Source organism: Gracilinanus agilis, chromosome 3 (assembly GCF_016433145.1).
Source record: "Gracilinanus agilis isolate LMUSP501 chromosome 3, AgileGrace, whole genome shotgun sequence".
NCBI lineage: Eukaryota > Metazoa > Chordata > Mammalia > Didelphimorphia > Didelphidae > Gracilinanus > Gracilinanus agilis.
In genome coordinates this window covers 111,762,190-111,778,848 of record NC_058132.1, presented here as the reverse complement: position 1 = coordinate 111,778,848, position 16,659 = coordinate 111,762,190, and the positions used below count along the sequence as shown (strand labels likewise).

Here is a 16,659-nt window from a genome sequence, read left to right as displayed (position 1 = left end):
GTTGTGAGTCAAGTCATAATTGGTGAACTCCTAAACATTTTATAGTTATTTTGAATGGAATTTATCTTTTCCTGCTGAGTTTCATGGGTAATTTATAGAAAGGTTAATGATTGTGTTGAACTTTAATTTATTTATTTAGTTTTAATAATTGATTAGTTATTTACTGATTGAATTATTGATTAGTATCAATCATTTTAATTCATTTGTTAATTGCTTCAATTAATATTTTAGCAGACTTTCAATTCTGTCTATAGACTGTCATATATGCCTGCAGAAAGTGATCATTTTGTTTCCTCTTTGCCTATGATTGTTTGCTTATCTTATTGCTAGAACCACTATTTCTAGTGTTGTGTTAAATAATAGTGTTGATAATGAATATCCTTGCTTTCCCCATGATCCTACTGTGATGCCTTCTAGTTTATTTCTATTACATAGCTTGCTGACTATTGGATTTTAAAAGATACTATTTGCTCTATAAGGAGAGGTCCATTTATTCCTACGTCTTTAGAGTACTTAGTAGAAATTGATTTTTTTTATCTTGTCAAAAGTTTTTTCTGAAAAAGCAGTTTTAAGAAGTTCCAACTTCTTTCAGCTAACACAGAAAGAAAAGACTTGACAGCCTCTAATTAGAAACATTATTACTTTTTGTCTAATAAACCTGCAGAAGCATTGCTGCTCAGGCTAGGGCTGAGTCTATTACAATCAGCCTTGTTGCTTTATTCTATGAAATTTTTAATTAACAAAGTTATGGAAGAGAAGAATAAATTGTTTCTTCGAAACCATGATTTGCTTCTTCTCATTGGAAAAAAGAAAAGAATTCCTTGGAGAACAATATAGTACCTGAAGGGAAAATTCTATTTAGAACCATTCGATATAACCATTATAGTGGAGGTAGCTAGGTGGCAGAGTAGATAGTGTTCTGGGCTTAGAATCAGGAAGACTCATGTTTATGAGTGTAAATTCACTTAATCTTGTTTGCCTCAGTTTCCTCTTTTGTAAAATGAGTTGGAAAAGGAAATGGCAAATAACTTCAATATGTCACAAAGAGTTAGATGCAACTGAACTGTAACAACAAAATAAAAACATACAACATTCCATCTAAAAGAGCAGTTTCCAGCACTGCAGTTCTAATGTCTCTATAGATCATTAACAGATCACTAAATCCTCCAGACAAAATTTATTTTAATTGCTTTTAATTTTAAAAGGAAGCATATAACATGCTGCTTTACACTTTTCAGAACACAATGGTGGTTAGAGCAAAATCAGACCTGGTTGAATAAGTCACTGAGAATCACTACCATCAGAAGAACAATGCTTGATTATGCCTTTTTTTCTATATTTCTTCCATTTTGTATGTCTCAGTACCACTGAGTCACAAACTGAGAGTTAACATAGCTATCTAGTCCAAAGACCCTCATTTTATGGAAATGAAAATTTGGACCCATGAAGGTTAAGGTAACCAGTCACCCTACATGCTTTCCTCCTCAATCTTATCCCATTGGAACTCCGGACTCTATTCCTGGGACCCTGAATTCTGATTAAGTGAATGTTCCCCTTTTTTTGTTATTGTTGTTGTTTCGTTTCAGTTGTGTCTGACTCTTCATAGCCTCTTTTGGGATTTTCTTGGCAAAGATACTGGAGTGGTTTGCTATGTCCTTCTTCAGTTCATTTTTCATATAAGAAAACTAAGGCAAACAGAGTTAAGTGACTTGATTAAGGATCACACAACTAATAATCATATGTATAAGAATGGATTTGAACTCATCTTCCTGACTCCACACCCAGCCCTCTACCCACTGTGCCACTTTGTTTTTCTAACTTTCCCTTTACCTTGCCCCAAAACAAGTCTCTCCAGCGGCTCCCAATCTTTTCCAAAACCTGGTGGTATTTACCATTGCCTTTCTAAGTCTCCTTTATTTGCAGTGTTTCACCTCAGAATGGAAGGTGCCTGAGAGCAGTAAGTGTATGCAGTTTACTTATACTTGTAAAGCCCAACATTGCAATTGTGCTATTTTATCCTCTTTAAAAAATACTCTATGTTATACGTCTGAGGGGGAAGGGAGTGTGACCCTGGGGATCTCTATGATCTTGAAACTGAATACATCAATTTAAAAACTTATTTTAAAATGTTTTAAAAGAAGACATTGGACACATAGTGTGCATAGTATAGAAAGAGGCTTAGATCTGGAGGTTAAAAACACAGCAAAAGACGTCTTCCCAACTTTCCTCCAAGAGATTTTTATTCTTAAACTTAGAACTTTTTTTTTTCACTGTTGGAAACACTGACACAAGCAAAGGAAAGATACAAAATAAGAACCTGGACAACAAACCCAATAGACATCTGCCCAAGGCACTGAACCAAATGCAAAAGATGGAAGATGTGATGAGATTTATTTTACCTATACTGCTGGTATTTTTGAAGTTCCTTCCCACACTAACACCCCTCCTGGGAGGAGGAGGAGTATGTATATATAAGGAGAGAATGAGGTGTCCAAGCAGATTGAAAAAACATCTAATCCATCATTTTTACTGATCTATTTAAAAATTCTATTATCTTCATTAATATTTTGCAATATTATGTATTATATAGCATATAATAAGATTGTTTTATATTTATAATAAGAATTTTCTCTTTTTTTCACCTTCATTTATAAAAGAAAAAGAAAACCCTTATAGCATGCAGTATTATCAAACAAAATTAATTTTCCCATTGGTCACTGGTCATTATTTTAAAAGAAAAGGGTAAGGAAGGGGCGGGGGGGGGGGTGGCAATAGCCAGAACTAGGTTATATGAATAGGTGGAAGGAGCTTGCAGGAAAGGACTCATTCTAATATGCTTTTTCATAAGCAAATATTTTTATTTAATTAAACAATATCTACTATGTGTACAGTCCCTAAGATGAAAATAAAAAATGAAAAACTTCCCTCTAATAGTTGGTAGTGCATATGGCAGCTATGGATGGTACAATGGATAAAGCACTAAGCCTGGAATCAAGAAGATTCATTTTCCTGAGTTCAAAGCTCGCCTCAGATACTTACTACCTGGGTGATGCTGGGCAAATCACTTAATCCTGTTTGCTTCAGTTTCCTCATCTGTAAAACATGCTGGAGAAGGAAATGGCTAAACCTCTCCAGTATCTTTGCCAATAAAATAAATACTAAATAGGATCAAAAAGAATCAGACACATGGGGCAGCTGGGTAGCTTAGTGGATTGAGAGCCAGGCCTAGAGACGGGAGGTCCTAGGTTCAAATCCGGCCTCAGACACTTCCCAGCTGTGTGACCCTGGGCAAGTCACTTGACCCCCATTGCCTACCCTTACCACTCTTCCACCTATAAGTCAATACACAGAAGTTAAGGGTTTAAAATTAAAAAAAAAAAAAAAAGAATCAGACACAACTGAATAAATGCACTATGCCTGTGGCTCACAAATAAATACCTTGCCCAGGTTGAAGCAAAAAAGAGAGAGAAGCAGGAGTACATTCATTATCCTTTCTTGGTTTTCAGATTTTTTTTGTTGTTGTTTTAAGGCTATACCATTCTTCTCTCCTAATTCCAGCTAATTTTTTTAAAGAAAAAATGATAAATTGCAGCTAATATTTATGTTAAAAATGTTTGAAATGCCAAATAATCTTGGTACCATAAATTTACATGAAACCTTAAAGAACAATGTAAAATATTTGTGCAAAGAATTTTTTTTTTTTTATGAAAACCCTTACCTTCCGTCTTGGAGTCAATACTGAGTATTGTCTCCAAGGCAGAAGAGTGGTAAGGGTAGGCAATGGGGGTCAAGTGACTTGCCCAGGATCACACAGCTGGGAAGTGTCTGAGGCCAGATTTGAACCTAGGATCTCCTGTCTCTAGGCCTGGTTCTCAATCCACTGAGTTACCCAGCTGCCCCCAAAGAATTTTCTTGAAGATATCAATATCCCTGTTGGGGTAACGTATTTAAAAGCAGGTGAAATAATGTATTCTTCATTTTATAAACTAATTTGAGGCAGGAAAAAAGTCAGGTGGCTTAGCATTGACAAAATTGGAACTCAGACTTTTGATAAATTTTGTATGGTTTAGAACTCGGACCTTTTCATACATTTTAGTATGCTTTTCTATTGCTAAGAGGTAGAGACTTCTTCCAAACTCATGCCTATTACCTTTTCTCATTTTTCAACTTAAGTCAATTGATTAACCTTTAAGCACCTAGTAGACATTAAGTTGCTGCCCTTACCAAAAAAAAAAAAAAAAAAAAAAAAAAGATCATGTGATGAGAGATTGAAATTCAGAAGGATCCTTGGAAGGGCAAAGTCATTTGGAGTTTTGCCAATAGGAAATAATTCAAAGTTATTTCCTCCCTAGGTATCCTATTGACTTAAAGGAGGAGTAAATATCTTTCCAAGCCCCCAAATACAAGCTTTTGACCACAAAGCATTCTTCTTTTTCTCAGCAAATGACAATAGGTGCCATAGAAACAAAAAGCAAACAGACACAGGAGATCCAAGGAAGAAGGGCTCACACAAAAGCACAGATACAAACCATAATGCCAGCTATATCATTTACTATCTGAGACTTTTCTTAATTTCTCTGGGCCTTATCCCTCAACTGTTAAATAAGAGGATTAGACAATATGACCCTTGAGGCCCCTCCCATGTTAAAATTCTGATTCTACAGCCTCTGTTCTAAGTAGAGTCCCACCATGGCCACTTTTTCTAAATGTTTTCTGAAGAGGGATCTAAAGTGTTTGTAACCCCGACCCTCAAAAGGCCCATTTAGATTAAAGCCAGTTCCAACTCAAGATTCCATCCCAAGAGAAGCATTGTGTCAAGTTTACAATTTCAGAAATTATTGGTTCTTTTCCAAATGTCCCTTCCACCGCCAATACCATCCATCCATCCATCCATCCATCCATCCATCCATCCATCCATCCATCCATTCCTTCTTCCTGAATCACTTAAGATTCATAGTCCTGACCTAGAGGATAAAGATAGACAGGCCAACCCACCCCTAGAGGAATCCCCGGTAGGCTTCTGACACCTTACCATCTTGAGACAGTGAAGGCAGTGTGGGGAACACTTGTCTGCCTATTTCGAGGAGGGCTGGGTGGATGGAATCCAACATCTTGGCTTCCGAATTCCTTTAACAATGCGGGTGATTTCTTGAGTTTGGATTTTGCTGCTTGTTTGTTGTTGTTTTTTCTGTGTGATTTTTTTGGTACCTTTCTTTGCTTTGATATATTTAAAATTAATTTTCAAGCCCCCTGGGTACCCCCAGGGCACCCTCCGCTTCTTTTCCCTTGAGTTCTTTTTCTTCCTATGCTTGCTAGCTTTCTCTCTCTCTTTCACTCTCTCACTCTCTCACTCTCTCATTCTTTATCTCTCTATTATTTTGGTTTTTCCTTCTTCTCTTCTTAAATGATATTTCTTCCGGCACCCCGCCCTTTCCCTGTCCCTTGAAGTCACCCCTAAAGACGCCTTAGGGCTCCCTAAGTGCGCGATGGCAGCGCAGCCTCAGCCCTGGCCAAGCTAGAAGAGAAGAGCCCGGGCTTGTGCTTGGGGGAGAAGGGTACGGGGCGTGGCGGGGATGAAGGAGGAGACTCCGAGACCTCAGAGCCCAGGGAGCAGGAGGTGGACGATCTCCGCGTTGCTAGGACACTCAGACTGCTTTCGCTGTTGCTGGGAAACGAGTCACAATAGCTTCAGCCCCACCCCCTCCTCCTCTCCAGTCCTTCTAGGGAAGGGTGAAGCCGGGGCGACACCAGAGACTGGCAGCTGGAGGCCCTGGGCACTGAGTGGCGATTAGGGGCGTTCTGTGCCCAGCGCTCTGCCCCTCTTCACCAATGAAGGACATCTGAGCCACGGAGTCAAATATCCCGCAGATCCCTGGAATTGGGGAGGGGAAGGGGTTTTCGTTTTGGTTTTTAGTTTCTACTCTTGGTGCCTCTTTGCCATGGAACTGCCGCGTTGCCTCCGGAAGAAGAAAGTCAGAAAAACCTCAACCAGGCTCTTCGGGATTTCCAAGGGGGTAGGAGGTGGGGAACAGACTTTTCAGAACTTGATCTAGAAAGAAAAAGCCTGAGAGGAAATCATAATTCTAATTTCCATAGCGCTTTCAAGTTTACAAAGCCCGTTCCCCACTAGAAGCCTGCTAAGTGAGTAGGGCTAGTATCTTTCTCCCCATTTCCCCGGGGATTGGAGGATGAAGCGGTTTGTCCAGTCAGGCGGCTCATTCAAGTGTCAGAGCTGGCATCCACCTGTAAGACTGCTGACTTCAAGCTCAGCCCTCCTTCCACTTTGCGTTTCTAGGGCTTTGTGGTGTGGGTTCCCCCATCCCCTTGGTATTGTCTGGTTTGGGATTTCAACTGAGTAGAAAACGCCCACTGAGGAATATAGTTCGGATGCTTCTCTGAAACTTCTATCGATCTACAAATGTTTGTTAAGAATTTATTAAGTGTCATGTAAAATTTAAGAAATAACCAAATTTACATCTATTAAGTTCCCTATGGCCAAATGAAGATTATATTTCCAATGGATAAGTCATTAAAGATCAAGTTTACACAAATACATAAAGAATTTATCATGCGGCAGCTTAGTGGCTCAAGTAGACTGAGACCAAGGCCTAGAGATAGTAGGTTCTGGGTTCAAACATGACCACACTTCCTAGTTGTATCACCCTGGGCAAGTCACTTAATCCCCATTGCCTACTTGCCCTTACCACTCTTCTGCCTTAGTTCAGTATTGATTCTCAGATGGAAAGTAAGTGTTTAGGGAAGAAGGGGGGAAAAACACCTTATTTTTTCAGGGCAACTAGGTGGGTGACTTTGGGGGTTGAGATCCAACCCTGGAGATGGGAAGTCTTGGGTTCAAATATGACTTTAGGCACTTTCTAGCTGTGTGACCCTGAGCAAGTCACTTAATCTCCATTGCCTAGCCCCAGTGATGAGCAACCTTTTGAGCTTGGTATGTCAAAATTCACCAAAAAACTGAGCATAACTCAGGTGGTGTGTCACTTTGAGAGAGAAAAAAACACAATTTCCAGATATTTATAGTTTAAATAACAAAAATGTATAATTGTAATATATAACTGTATTTAATAAACCAAAACAGGTAAATTAATATAGGTAGAATTGTCATCCATAGTGCACAGAGTGTCTAAACTACACTACAGCAAATGTTTCATCCTCAGTACAGGGCCCTGTACTTCTCTGAATTGCGGCCACATGGGGCTGCGTATCATTGAAAATGGCTATGTGTGTCAGTGCTGACACATGTGCCATACGTTTGCCATCACCAGCCTAGCCCTTACTGCTCTTCTAACTTAGGTCAGTATTGATTCTAAGATGGAAGGTAAGAGTTTAAAGAAAAAAAAAATTATTATTTAAAGAACCAGGTCTAGAGATGGGAGGTCCTTGGTTCAAATATAACTTCAGACACTTTACACATTGTATATATTTATTTATAGTATTGTTATACAATATAATTTATATATTGTAACCCTGGGCAAGTTACTTAACCCTAATTCCCCATCATTACCATTCTTCTGCCTTGGAATCAATACTAAGTATAGATTCTAAGACAGAAAGTAGAGAGGAAAAGGAGGAGGAAAAAGAAGGAGAAAGAAAAGAAGAAAAGAGAGATGAGTAAGGGGAGAAAAAGGGTCAAATGGGAGAGATGTTGTGATAGAAGAAAGGGCAAGATTTAGCAATTGAATGAATATGTAGGATGAGGGAGAATGAGGAGTTGATGGTAATTACAGTTAAGAGTTGCCTGGGACACTGAGGGTTTAACCAGAGCCATACAGTAATCAACAATGTGACTTTGGTTGGATCAGAAATGAAGCCTTGAACCTCCAGCCTTCCTAATTCTTAAACCAGCTCTCTATTCACCAGACCAGACTTGCCTCTCTTAATAATATTTATATTTGTAACTTCTTTTTATTATCCATATTTGTTACGAAGATTTTCTTTCTCTCTTTTTAACAATGGGGGAAGGAAGATGAGGCAAAAGGAAATAGATATTTGTTTGTGTAAAACATTCAGATTTATAGTTAGAAATTTATAAAAATCAAGAAATTTTTGGAGGTTGAGTTAGAGATTGATTTCTTGCATCAGACTCACTCAAAGTCATACGACGGTACACAAGAGAGAATTCCCAAGTTCTCTTGTAGTTTGTAAACTTAGTTGAGGAGATGACACACAAACTTGAACAATTCAGTAGCATGGCATGAAAGAAGAAATATGAAGATACATATACAGCTCCTGCAGAGCTGGGAGGTCCACAGGTGTGGAACCTTGTATACATTTTCACACATTTTTTTTAGGATGAATTGATAGGCTTGGCTGTTGTTTTTTCAAATACTCTTTTTATGTTCTTTAGAAATGTATGTTTTATATATGATATCTCTCTGGGAGGGGGACAAGGAACACAAGAAGAAATTCTAATAAAATAAAGAAATGTAAGATTAAAATTAATAATATCTCCAAGTATTATATTTTATAAGATTTATTAATAATCACTTGAAGTAGAGAAAATAAAATGACGAAAGTAAAGCCTGAATAAAGAGAAGTTTTTCCCCGATCATGTTCTCTGGAGAAGAAAGTGGAGAGGGCAGGTTACAGAAACTTTATCTCCAAAATGTAAGGATGTAAGGTAAGAATGAAAGTGGGATTCTGGAAAACCTGGGGTACAGAATTCTAATTACACATAGTATAGCTGCAAAAAAAAATTTTTTTTAAGCTAAACAACAATACAAGACAATATATAATAATACACTGGCAGCTGAGGAAATATAGGCACATTAATACACTAGTGGTAAATTTCAAGCTAGAAAGGTTTGTAAAAGTCAAATCTAAAACCTTTTTTACAGATGAGGAAACTGAGCTTCAGAGAGATCTAGGATCAAAGAGTGAGTCACTGCATGAGATAGAATTTGAACCCCAACTTTTCCTGAATTCAAATCCAGTGCCATATCCATTACTCCATGAGTTGGTCCAATCATCCTGGAAAAAATTGGGATTATGTGAGAAAAGTTATGTGAATCATGTGAGAAAACCTATCCATACCCTTTGAACCATCAGTTTCACTAGTGAAGCTCATTCATAAAGGTCCCTTATATTACCACAGTGCTTCACAGCTGTGCTTTTTGTGATGGGGAAAACAACAGTCTGAAAATGAAGTACCCATCACAGAACAAATTGTGGTCTATACATTTTTGCCCCCTAAGATTCCTGAATATAAGGAATTCTGAGAAACACGGAGAGGCCTTATAGGAAATTATTCAGGAGGGCACTGAATCAGGAGAATGGTACAAAGACTACTACAGTGTAAATGAAAAGGACACTGAAACGTAGCTAAACTCTGAATAATCAGAATAATAATCCTGATTGCTGAAAACAAACATCTCTGAACTTTCATTGGGGAATCTAGTGGAATGTCCCCAAAGTGCTACCAGATGAGGTCACTGGCTGTAATGCTTGGCTTAACCGTTTTTCTTAGTTACAAGAGAGGGTTCATCCAGGGTGAGGGAAAGACAATATATCCAGAAATGACTATGCTATAAAGACAAAAGGTATCAAATTTATTTTACGAATAAGTAATCCTTGGTGGCACAGTGGATAGAGCACTAGGCTTGAAATCAGGAAGACTCACATTGAGTTCAAATTGGGCCTCAGACACTTAACTAGCTACCCCAGCATCCAATTCACAAGCAATGAGTCCAAGCTCTGCACTGAGTTCAGGCAATAGACCCAGCACAGCAACACGTTCTCAACCCGAGTCCATTCAGCAGAGGGATCTTCAGGACATTTTAACTACTCTGAACAGGCCATCTGGAGACAGACAGCAAGTTGACTTGGCCAGTGTACTAACTCCAGAAATCATGGCTCCTATTCTGGCCAATGCTGAAGCCCAAGAGCAGTTGCTGCCTTTATCTTCTCTCTGGAGAAGATAATAAATTGATTCAGAACACACTGACCTCTCCTCAGTCCCAGCAGGCATTCGGTATGTTTGAGTGTGGGCTTTGCCTCCGGACAGCTTGGCCCACTTATGAGTCGGTTAGACTGACCAACTGAAGCTGCATATGAAGCCACTAAGGGTGATGTCGAAAGAAAGCACTTGCCAAAGCCACGCAGAACAACGCCAAGTCAGACCAAAAGGAAGGCGATGCAAAGGACAAGAAAGATGAAGAGGAAGATAAGATTTAGATTCAATTATCTGCTTTCTTTTAAGCTATTGGAAATCCTTAGTAATTGAGTGTCTTCAGTTAAGTGCCACTCATTTATCATATACCAACATTTGGCCTACAAAATAAAGGATTTTTCTTTTAAAAAATAAACTTAAATAAGATCTCTAGTCAGTTGAGTGGAGTCCTTAAGGAAGATTTTGGGGAGGGCAAGGACAGGACGAGAAAACTTACCGTTTTCAATCTTTACCACTGCAGGAAATAGCCACACACAATAGGACTGTGAATCCATCAGAAGTTGAAATATAGCCACAAAAAATATGACAGAAGAGCCCAGACTAGTCTAGGTGACCTGGAGTATGAAGGTGACATAATAGATCTTTCCCATGTTTAATAGATTGTGTCTATTAATAATAAATATACAAGACTAGCTATAACTGGCTATAATGTGGTTCCCATCATATATTTATGAGCAGAGAAAAAGCCTGAACCTTTTGACTCTCTCCCCTTTGCAATGAACACTGCCACCAAACATTTTACTCATTTCTTTTCAAGATCCTAGTGATTTAAACATTTTTGCTTCCATCCCTGATGTCCTTTTATCTAAAAAATCCCATTTTTAGAAAATATTAACATGGGGGTTGCTTGAGGCTCTTTATCACTTGCGCTTGGATCACCTAGTTTCTAGAGCCAATTAAAGGCAACATGGAAAGCATAAAGTGGACAGAGAGCTGGTCTTGGAGTCAGAAAGTCTTGGATTCAAGTTCTAATACACATGGTCTGTGTAATTATCAGCAAATCACTTCTCAGTGTAACCCCCTAGACAACTTTTTCGATTATAAATTGCAGATAAACTACAATCTTTTCCACAATGGGAGATACCAATATTAATGAAAGTACGAGACTGAATAAAGCAAAATTAACCAATGCTTGTGGACTTTGCTGGAACTCTCCTGGTGCCTTGAGAGTTTATTCCACCCTCAAAAAACCAATATTTCCATAGTTGCTAGGCTCTTGATTAAAAAACAAAAACGGCAATACAAGGAACTACGGTTTATTGCCAGGATCTTTTTTTTTTCCTGAAAAAAAGACTAACAGATACGATTAATGCCAGCTCAGATGCCATTTTAAGAGAACAGTTTTAGGTATAAACCTCTAGTTATCTTCAGGTGGCAAAAGTGAAGACTGTCCCTTATCCATATTTTGTGTATGGCATTCTAGTCTTCATGTCAGTATTTAGAATTTTTTTTTAACCCTTACCTTCCATCTTGAAGTCAATACTGTGTATTGGCTCCAAGGCAGAAGAGTGGTAAGGGTAGGCAATGGGGGTCAAGTGACTTGCCCAGGGTCACACAGCTGGGAAATGTCTAAGGCCAGATTTGAACCTAGGATGCCCCATCTCTAGGCCTGGCTCTCAATCCACTGAGCTACCCAGCTGCCCCTCAATATTTAGAATTAAAAAGGATCTCAGAGGTCGATGAGGTCAGTCTTCTCATTTTACAGATGAAGAGACTGAGGGCTAGAGGGGTCACCCTGGAAAGTAGCAGAGGTCAGAACTACACCCACATTACCTGGACACTTTCCATTATACTATGCTGCTATTTTGATAGGTAATAAATGAAATCACTACAACCTACTGAGAGCAGCAGGAAAGAGGGGATAGAGGGCTGGTCTTGGAGTCAGGAAAAACCCAGGCTTAGAGGCTGGCTCGATGTAATTTGACCATTGGCAAGATATTCAAGTCTCTCTGAGGCTGTTAACTCATCTGTAAAATGAGGAATAATAACACCTATTTTTGTTTGTGTCGATCATATAAGCTAACCTGTGTAAAGTGTTTTGCAAACTTTAAAGTTCTAAAAAGATGCTATTATTTAAAACATATGTGCCCTAGAGTCTTAGGCTTGGAAAGACCTTTTTAACTCCTAGATCTTAAGTAGAATTTTCATGGTTGTTTTAATATATTTACCCTATTGTCTAATTTGATTATATGGTCCTCTGGACAAAGGGTCCCATAATATACTTGGGGGGAGGGAAGCAGACCCATACAGGGTAGCCTGGTTTAAGCCAGGTTGGTTCAATGGAGAGAAGACAACTCAGTTAGAAGACCAGGGTAGAATTCCTATCTCTGATATTTACTCACTGTGTGATCATGGGTAAGCTGTTAGAGGCTTGTTTCTCCAAGCCTCAGTTTCCCAATCTATAAAACAGGGGTAATAGTTATACTACTTACCTCACAGGGTTTTTGTGAGAACATTTTGTAAATCTTAAAGCAGTATAGAATGGGAATTGTTATGGCTATTTGTGTCACCATTAAGCATGCCTCCTCAGTATTCAAAGAGGTGATCTTGAGATGGATTTAGTAATAGTCTAGAACAGTGTTGGCGAACCTTTTCCAGTTTGAGTGCCCAGTGGGCAAATTCAAGCTGTCTGTGAGCTCCCACATTACTGGGGAGAGCTGAGGAAGTGCTTGCTTTGGGCAGCTAGACAGAGAGAGGGGGCATGCAAAAAAAATGTCCTTGGGAGCTGGGAAGAGGGGGAACAGAGCAGTTCCCCGAGGGCCGGTTCTACACATGTGCCCCATCTTCACCAATGCTGTTCTAGAATAACACACACACCTACATACCCACAGAACAGAGAGGTGGAGATGGCACTGGAGGGAAAAGGATAATGTAGAAATCGATGAAGGTTCTGAAAGATAGATGAAAACTATCCTCTCCAAACCAACTGGAAGTTTTTCAAAATGTCAGTCACAGGATGGCTCCATGAAAAGAAGATGCACTGAAATTAATGGGCCATGAGTGGAAATAAAGGCACTGGGATATCAAATTAGACAATCTAGTTTCAAATCTTGGCTCAGTCACTTACTGGCTATATGTCTTCGGGCAAATTACTTAATTTCTCTGAGCCCCAGTTCCTTATTTTTTAATTAGACTCCTTCTAAGGTTCTTTCTTGCTCTATGAAGCTATGAACCTTGGATTCCATAAAATTAACTTTTATAGGACAGCATAGCTTCATTATAAGCATTCACTACTTTTTGCCATTTTGCATTTTGCCAATGTACATTTTTAGGTATCTGGCAAATGTCTTAAAAATGCCAGAATTTCATTTCTTATTTTAAAGTTTTCTCAGTTTCTTCTGTTCTCTAAAACAATCTAAGTAACACAGACAACATAGAGCCCTCCTCTTAGAGTGAAGACATAGATTCAAATCTCACCTCTGACACTAGCTATATGACCCAAAGTCACTAAGATTCTCTAGGCCTCAGTTTACTTATCTATAAAATGAGGTTGGACTAGACTTGAAAAACACTTCCGGCTCTAAATCTATTATCCTACATTCCAGTTTTCAGAACATATGCCACCCAGGGTCACCATTTTTCCGGTACTCTGCATTACTGCCATTTGATGGCAAGAGAGGAAGCAACTTCAGGTTTATAATGAATGGAAATTGTGGAGATGGAAGGTCTAAAATGTGTTTTGTTTTGTTTTATTTTGAATTCTCCTGGATGATAATCTACATGAAGACAGAGATCGCGTCCTGTCTCCCCACTGAGAATAGCACAGTACTCTACATACATTAGGCACTATAACAACTGAATTCTTAAGCAGTATTTTGGGACTGCTGGGTGGCTCCGTGGATTGGGAGCCAGGCCTAGAGATGGGAGGTCCTGGGTTCAGCTCTGGTCTCAGCTGGGTGACCCTGGGCAAGTAATTTAACCATCATTGCCTAGCCCTTCCTATTCTTCTACCTTGGAACTGACACAGTATTAATTCTAAGACAGAAGAGAAGTTTTTTTTTTAAAAAAAAGGAGTGTTTTTTCTTAATTTTTAAGATAATTAACTGTCTGCTAAAGAAAATCTCAACTAGCCAGTAGACTCCCTCCATACTTGAAACAGATACCAAGGAGGGAGAGCGGGGCAAAAAAGACCCCTCTGAAACAAACCATCATATATACCCCTTGTGATGTCACTACTTAAGTCTCTCCCTAAGAAATTTCTGATTGGAAAATCATCACTGAGAAGGTAGACCTAAAGCCCCCCAAGTCCTCCCATTATGTCTCTTATTACAGGAAAGGTGTCTTAAGGACACCAAGAAGCCCCTTTCTCTTCGCCACAGGGCTGCCTAGTTCATGGCAACTAGAGCTTGCTGACTTAATCTTTCAAGTGGGTCAAGTGGCTGCTCAGCCATTATCCTCAAAGATCTCAACAAAAGGGAGGACCTAACTCAGTTCCATAGTTTGGTGGAGAAACTGTAGCTTTGTTTCAGAATCAGATGGGTTGGATATGAGTTTTGGTTTTTTTGGGGGGGTGGGCAGGGCAGAACTAAAGAGAAAATTGCTTCACAATATATGTCAGTTCAGTATTAATTTTCCACCACATAGTAAATGTTTGCTGCTATTCTCAAATCTATTCCTATTCCCATGACCATCTGGCACCAACTGCAATGAGTGTGCCTGATTGGAAGTAGATACTGTCATTTGGGGAAGGAAAGTAAAGACACCTTGCCAAAGCAAATTCCTGGAAGTTTAGGCTATTGGTTCCTCCTTATTTTTTTCTCTCCCAGGAGGGGAGAGGGAGATGGAATCCTTTACTGTTCTCCTTCCCAATCCAGTTATATCTCCTTTATAGTGACAGCTCTGACTTATCTTTCTTAACTCTCAGAATAAACCTTTTTTCTTTAAAGGCAGTGTAATATACTAGAAAACAACAAATCTGCATTTATTAACTACTGTGTGCCAAACACTAAGGATATACAGAGTATGACAGACCTTAATCTGAAGGAACTTACCTTCTTTTGGGGAAGATAACATGCATGCAATCAGAGGCCCAGGCTTTGAATTGAATTCTAGTTATGACCTCTGTGACCTTGGCTAGATCTTTTCCCCTCTGGGCCTCTGTCTCCTCATCTGTGAAATAAGCAGTTGAACCAGGCAATCTCTTATGGTTTCTTTCAGCTCTGTGATCATTAGGAATGGAAAATCCAGAAGGCATACCAAGGATTTTTAGGACAGAAGGGCAGGTAGTATATATCACAAGGAGATTAAAAACAAAAATAATATATCCTAAAATTAGCACCGTGTATTTTCTGGTAGCAAAAAACTGCTAACAAAATGAGTACCCATCAATTGGGAGATGACTGAATAAGCTTGTAATTGAATGTCATGGAATTACTGAATGTGAATAAATCAGAGAAACATAGGAAGACTTGTATGAACTGATAAAAAGAACATAGGCAATGATGATATAAACGAAAACAACACTATTAGGTAACTAAAACATGAATAATTAAAATGATCAATCTCATTCAGGAGATGGAAAGGAAAGTGATGGCATGTATGGAATGTTGCATATGTTGTCAGTCAAGAAATCGGATGATTTTTGCTTAATCTTTTCTATATAATAAGGGAGAGTTCAATGGGATGGGAAATAACTGATATAAAAACAATTGATAAACCTTTAAAAAATATATGGCAGTTGTATGAACAACAAAATAGAGGAACAGAAAGTTAGGGCTAAAATATAGTAGACAACATAATTCAGGGAACCAAACAGCCAGAAATCAAGAAGGTCATATAGGATTTAAATTAATGTCCAACACTCTAAGAATTATATTTTATAGAGTTTATTAATAATCACTTGAAGTAGAAGGAATAAAAAGTAAATAGAAGTAAAAAACCATAATTATCTAACAAAATTAAAACCATGTGAGTAAGTTCTCCTGCCTCTCCATTACCTCACTTTCACAGCATGCTATCACCCAAAGAGAGAGCAAGAGGTGGGGCTACACCAATTTTATATCCTCCCTACAGTCAGCACATAATGTGAGAAGGAACATAGGATGATGGGAATTGGAGTTCTAGAATATAGAAATTAATTATACAATCCCCCCTGTGATTCCCATGGAAAATGAGCATGTAGAAATCTCCCAGATTTACATGCCTAGTTTCCCCATGGAATCAGTACATATAACTAACTTAACGTGAGAAGGAACATAGGATGCTGGAAATTGGAGTTCTAGAGTACAGAAATTAATTACACAGTCAGGAGATTCAGGGTCCCTAGAAGAAGTTTAAGAAACTACTGAATTAAAAATATAAGGTGACATAAAACGTAAGCAAATAGCAGAATGGATTAGAAACCAAAATCCCACCATATGCTGTCTACAAGAAACACATATGAGGCGGGTGGACATACACAAGTTTAAGGTTCAGGGTTTGAGCAAAATCTTTTGGGCGTCAAATGAGAAAAAGAAGGCAGGAGTGGCTATTATGATTTCTGACAAAGCCAAAGTAAAAATAGATATGATTAAAAAAGACAGGGAAGGTCATTACATCCTGATTAAAGGCAGTATAAACAATGAGGAAATAACACTGCTCAATATATATGCACCAAGTGGCATAGCACCCAAATTCATAAAGGAGAAACTGGCAGAGCTCAAGAAGGAAATAGATAGTAAAACCATACTAGTGGGAGATCTAAATATTCCTCT

The 16,659-nt window shown here is 38.7% G+C and overlaps 1 protein-coding gene across 1 annotated transcript in view; it reads right to left on the bottom strand.

The window, feature by feature from the left end:
* Positions 1-5,317, bottom strand: part of CCDC81 (coiled-coil domain containing 81) — a 67,121-nt gene extending 61,804 nt beyond the window's left edge. Inside the window, exon 1 of the mRNA XM_044666021.1 lies at positions 5,033-5,317. Within this exon, the coding sequence (XP_044521956.1) occupies positions 5,033-5,111 (79 nt within the window). The 5' untranslated portion in view covers positions 5,112-5,317. The remainder of the gene's footprint in view (positions 1-5,032) is intronic.
* Between the last annotated feature and the right edge of the window lie 11,342 nt (positions 5,318-16,659).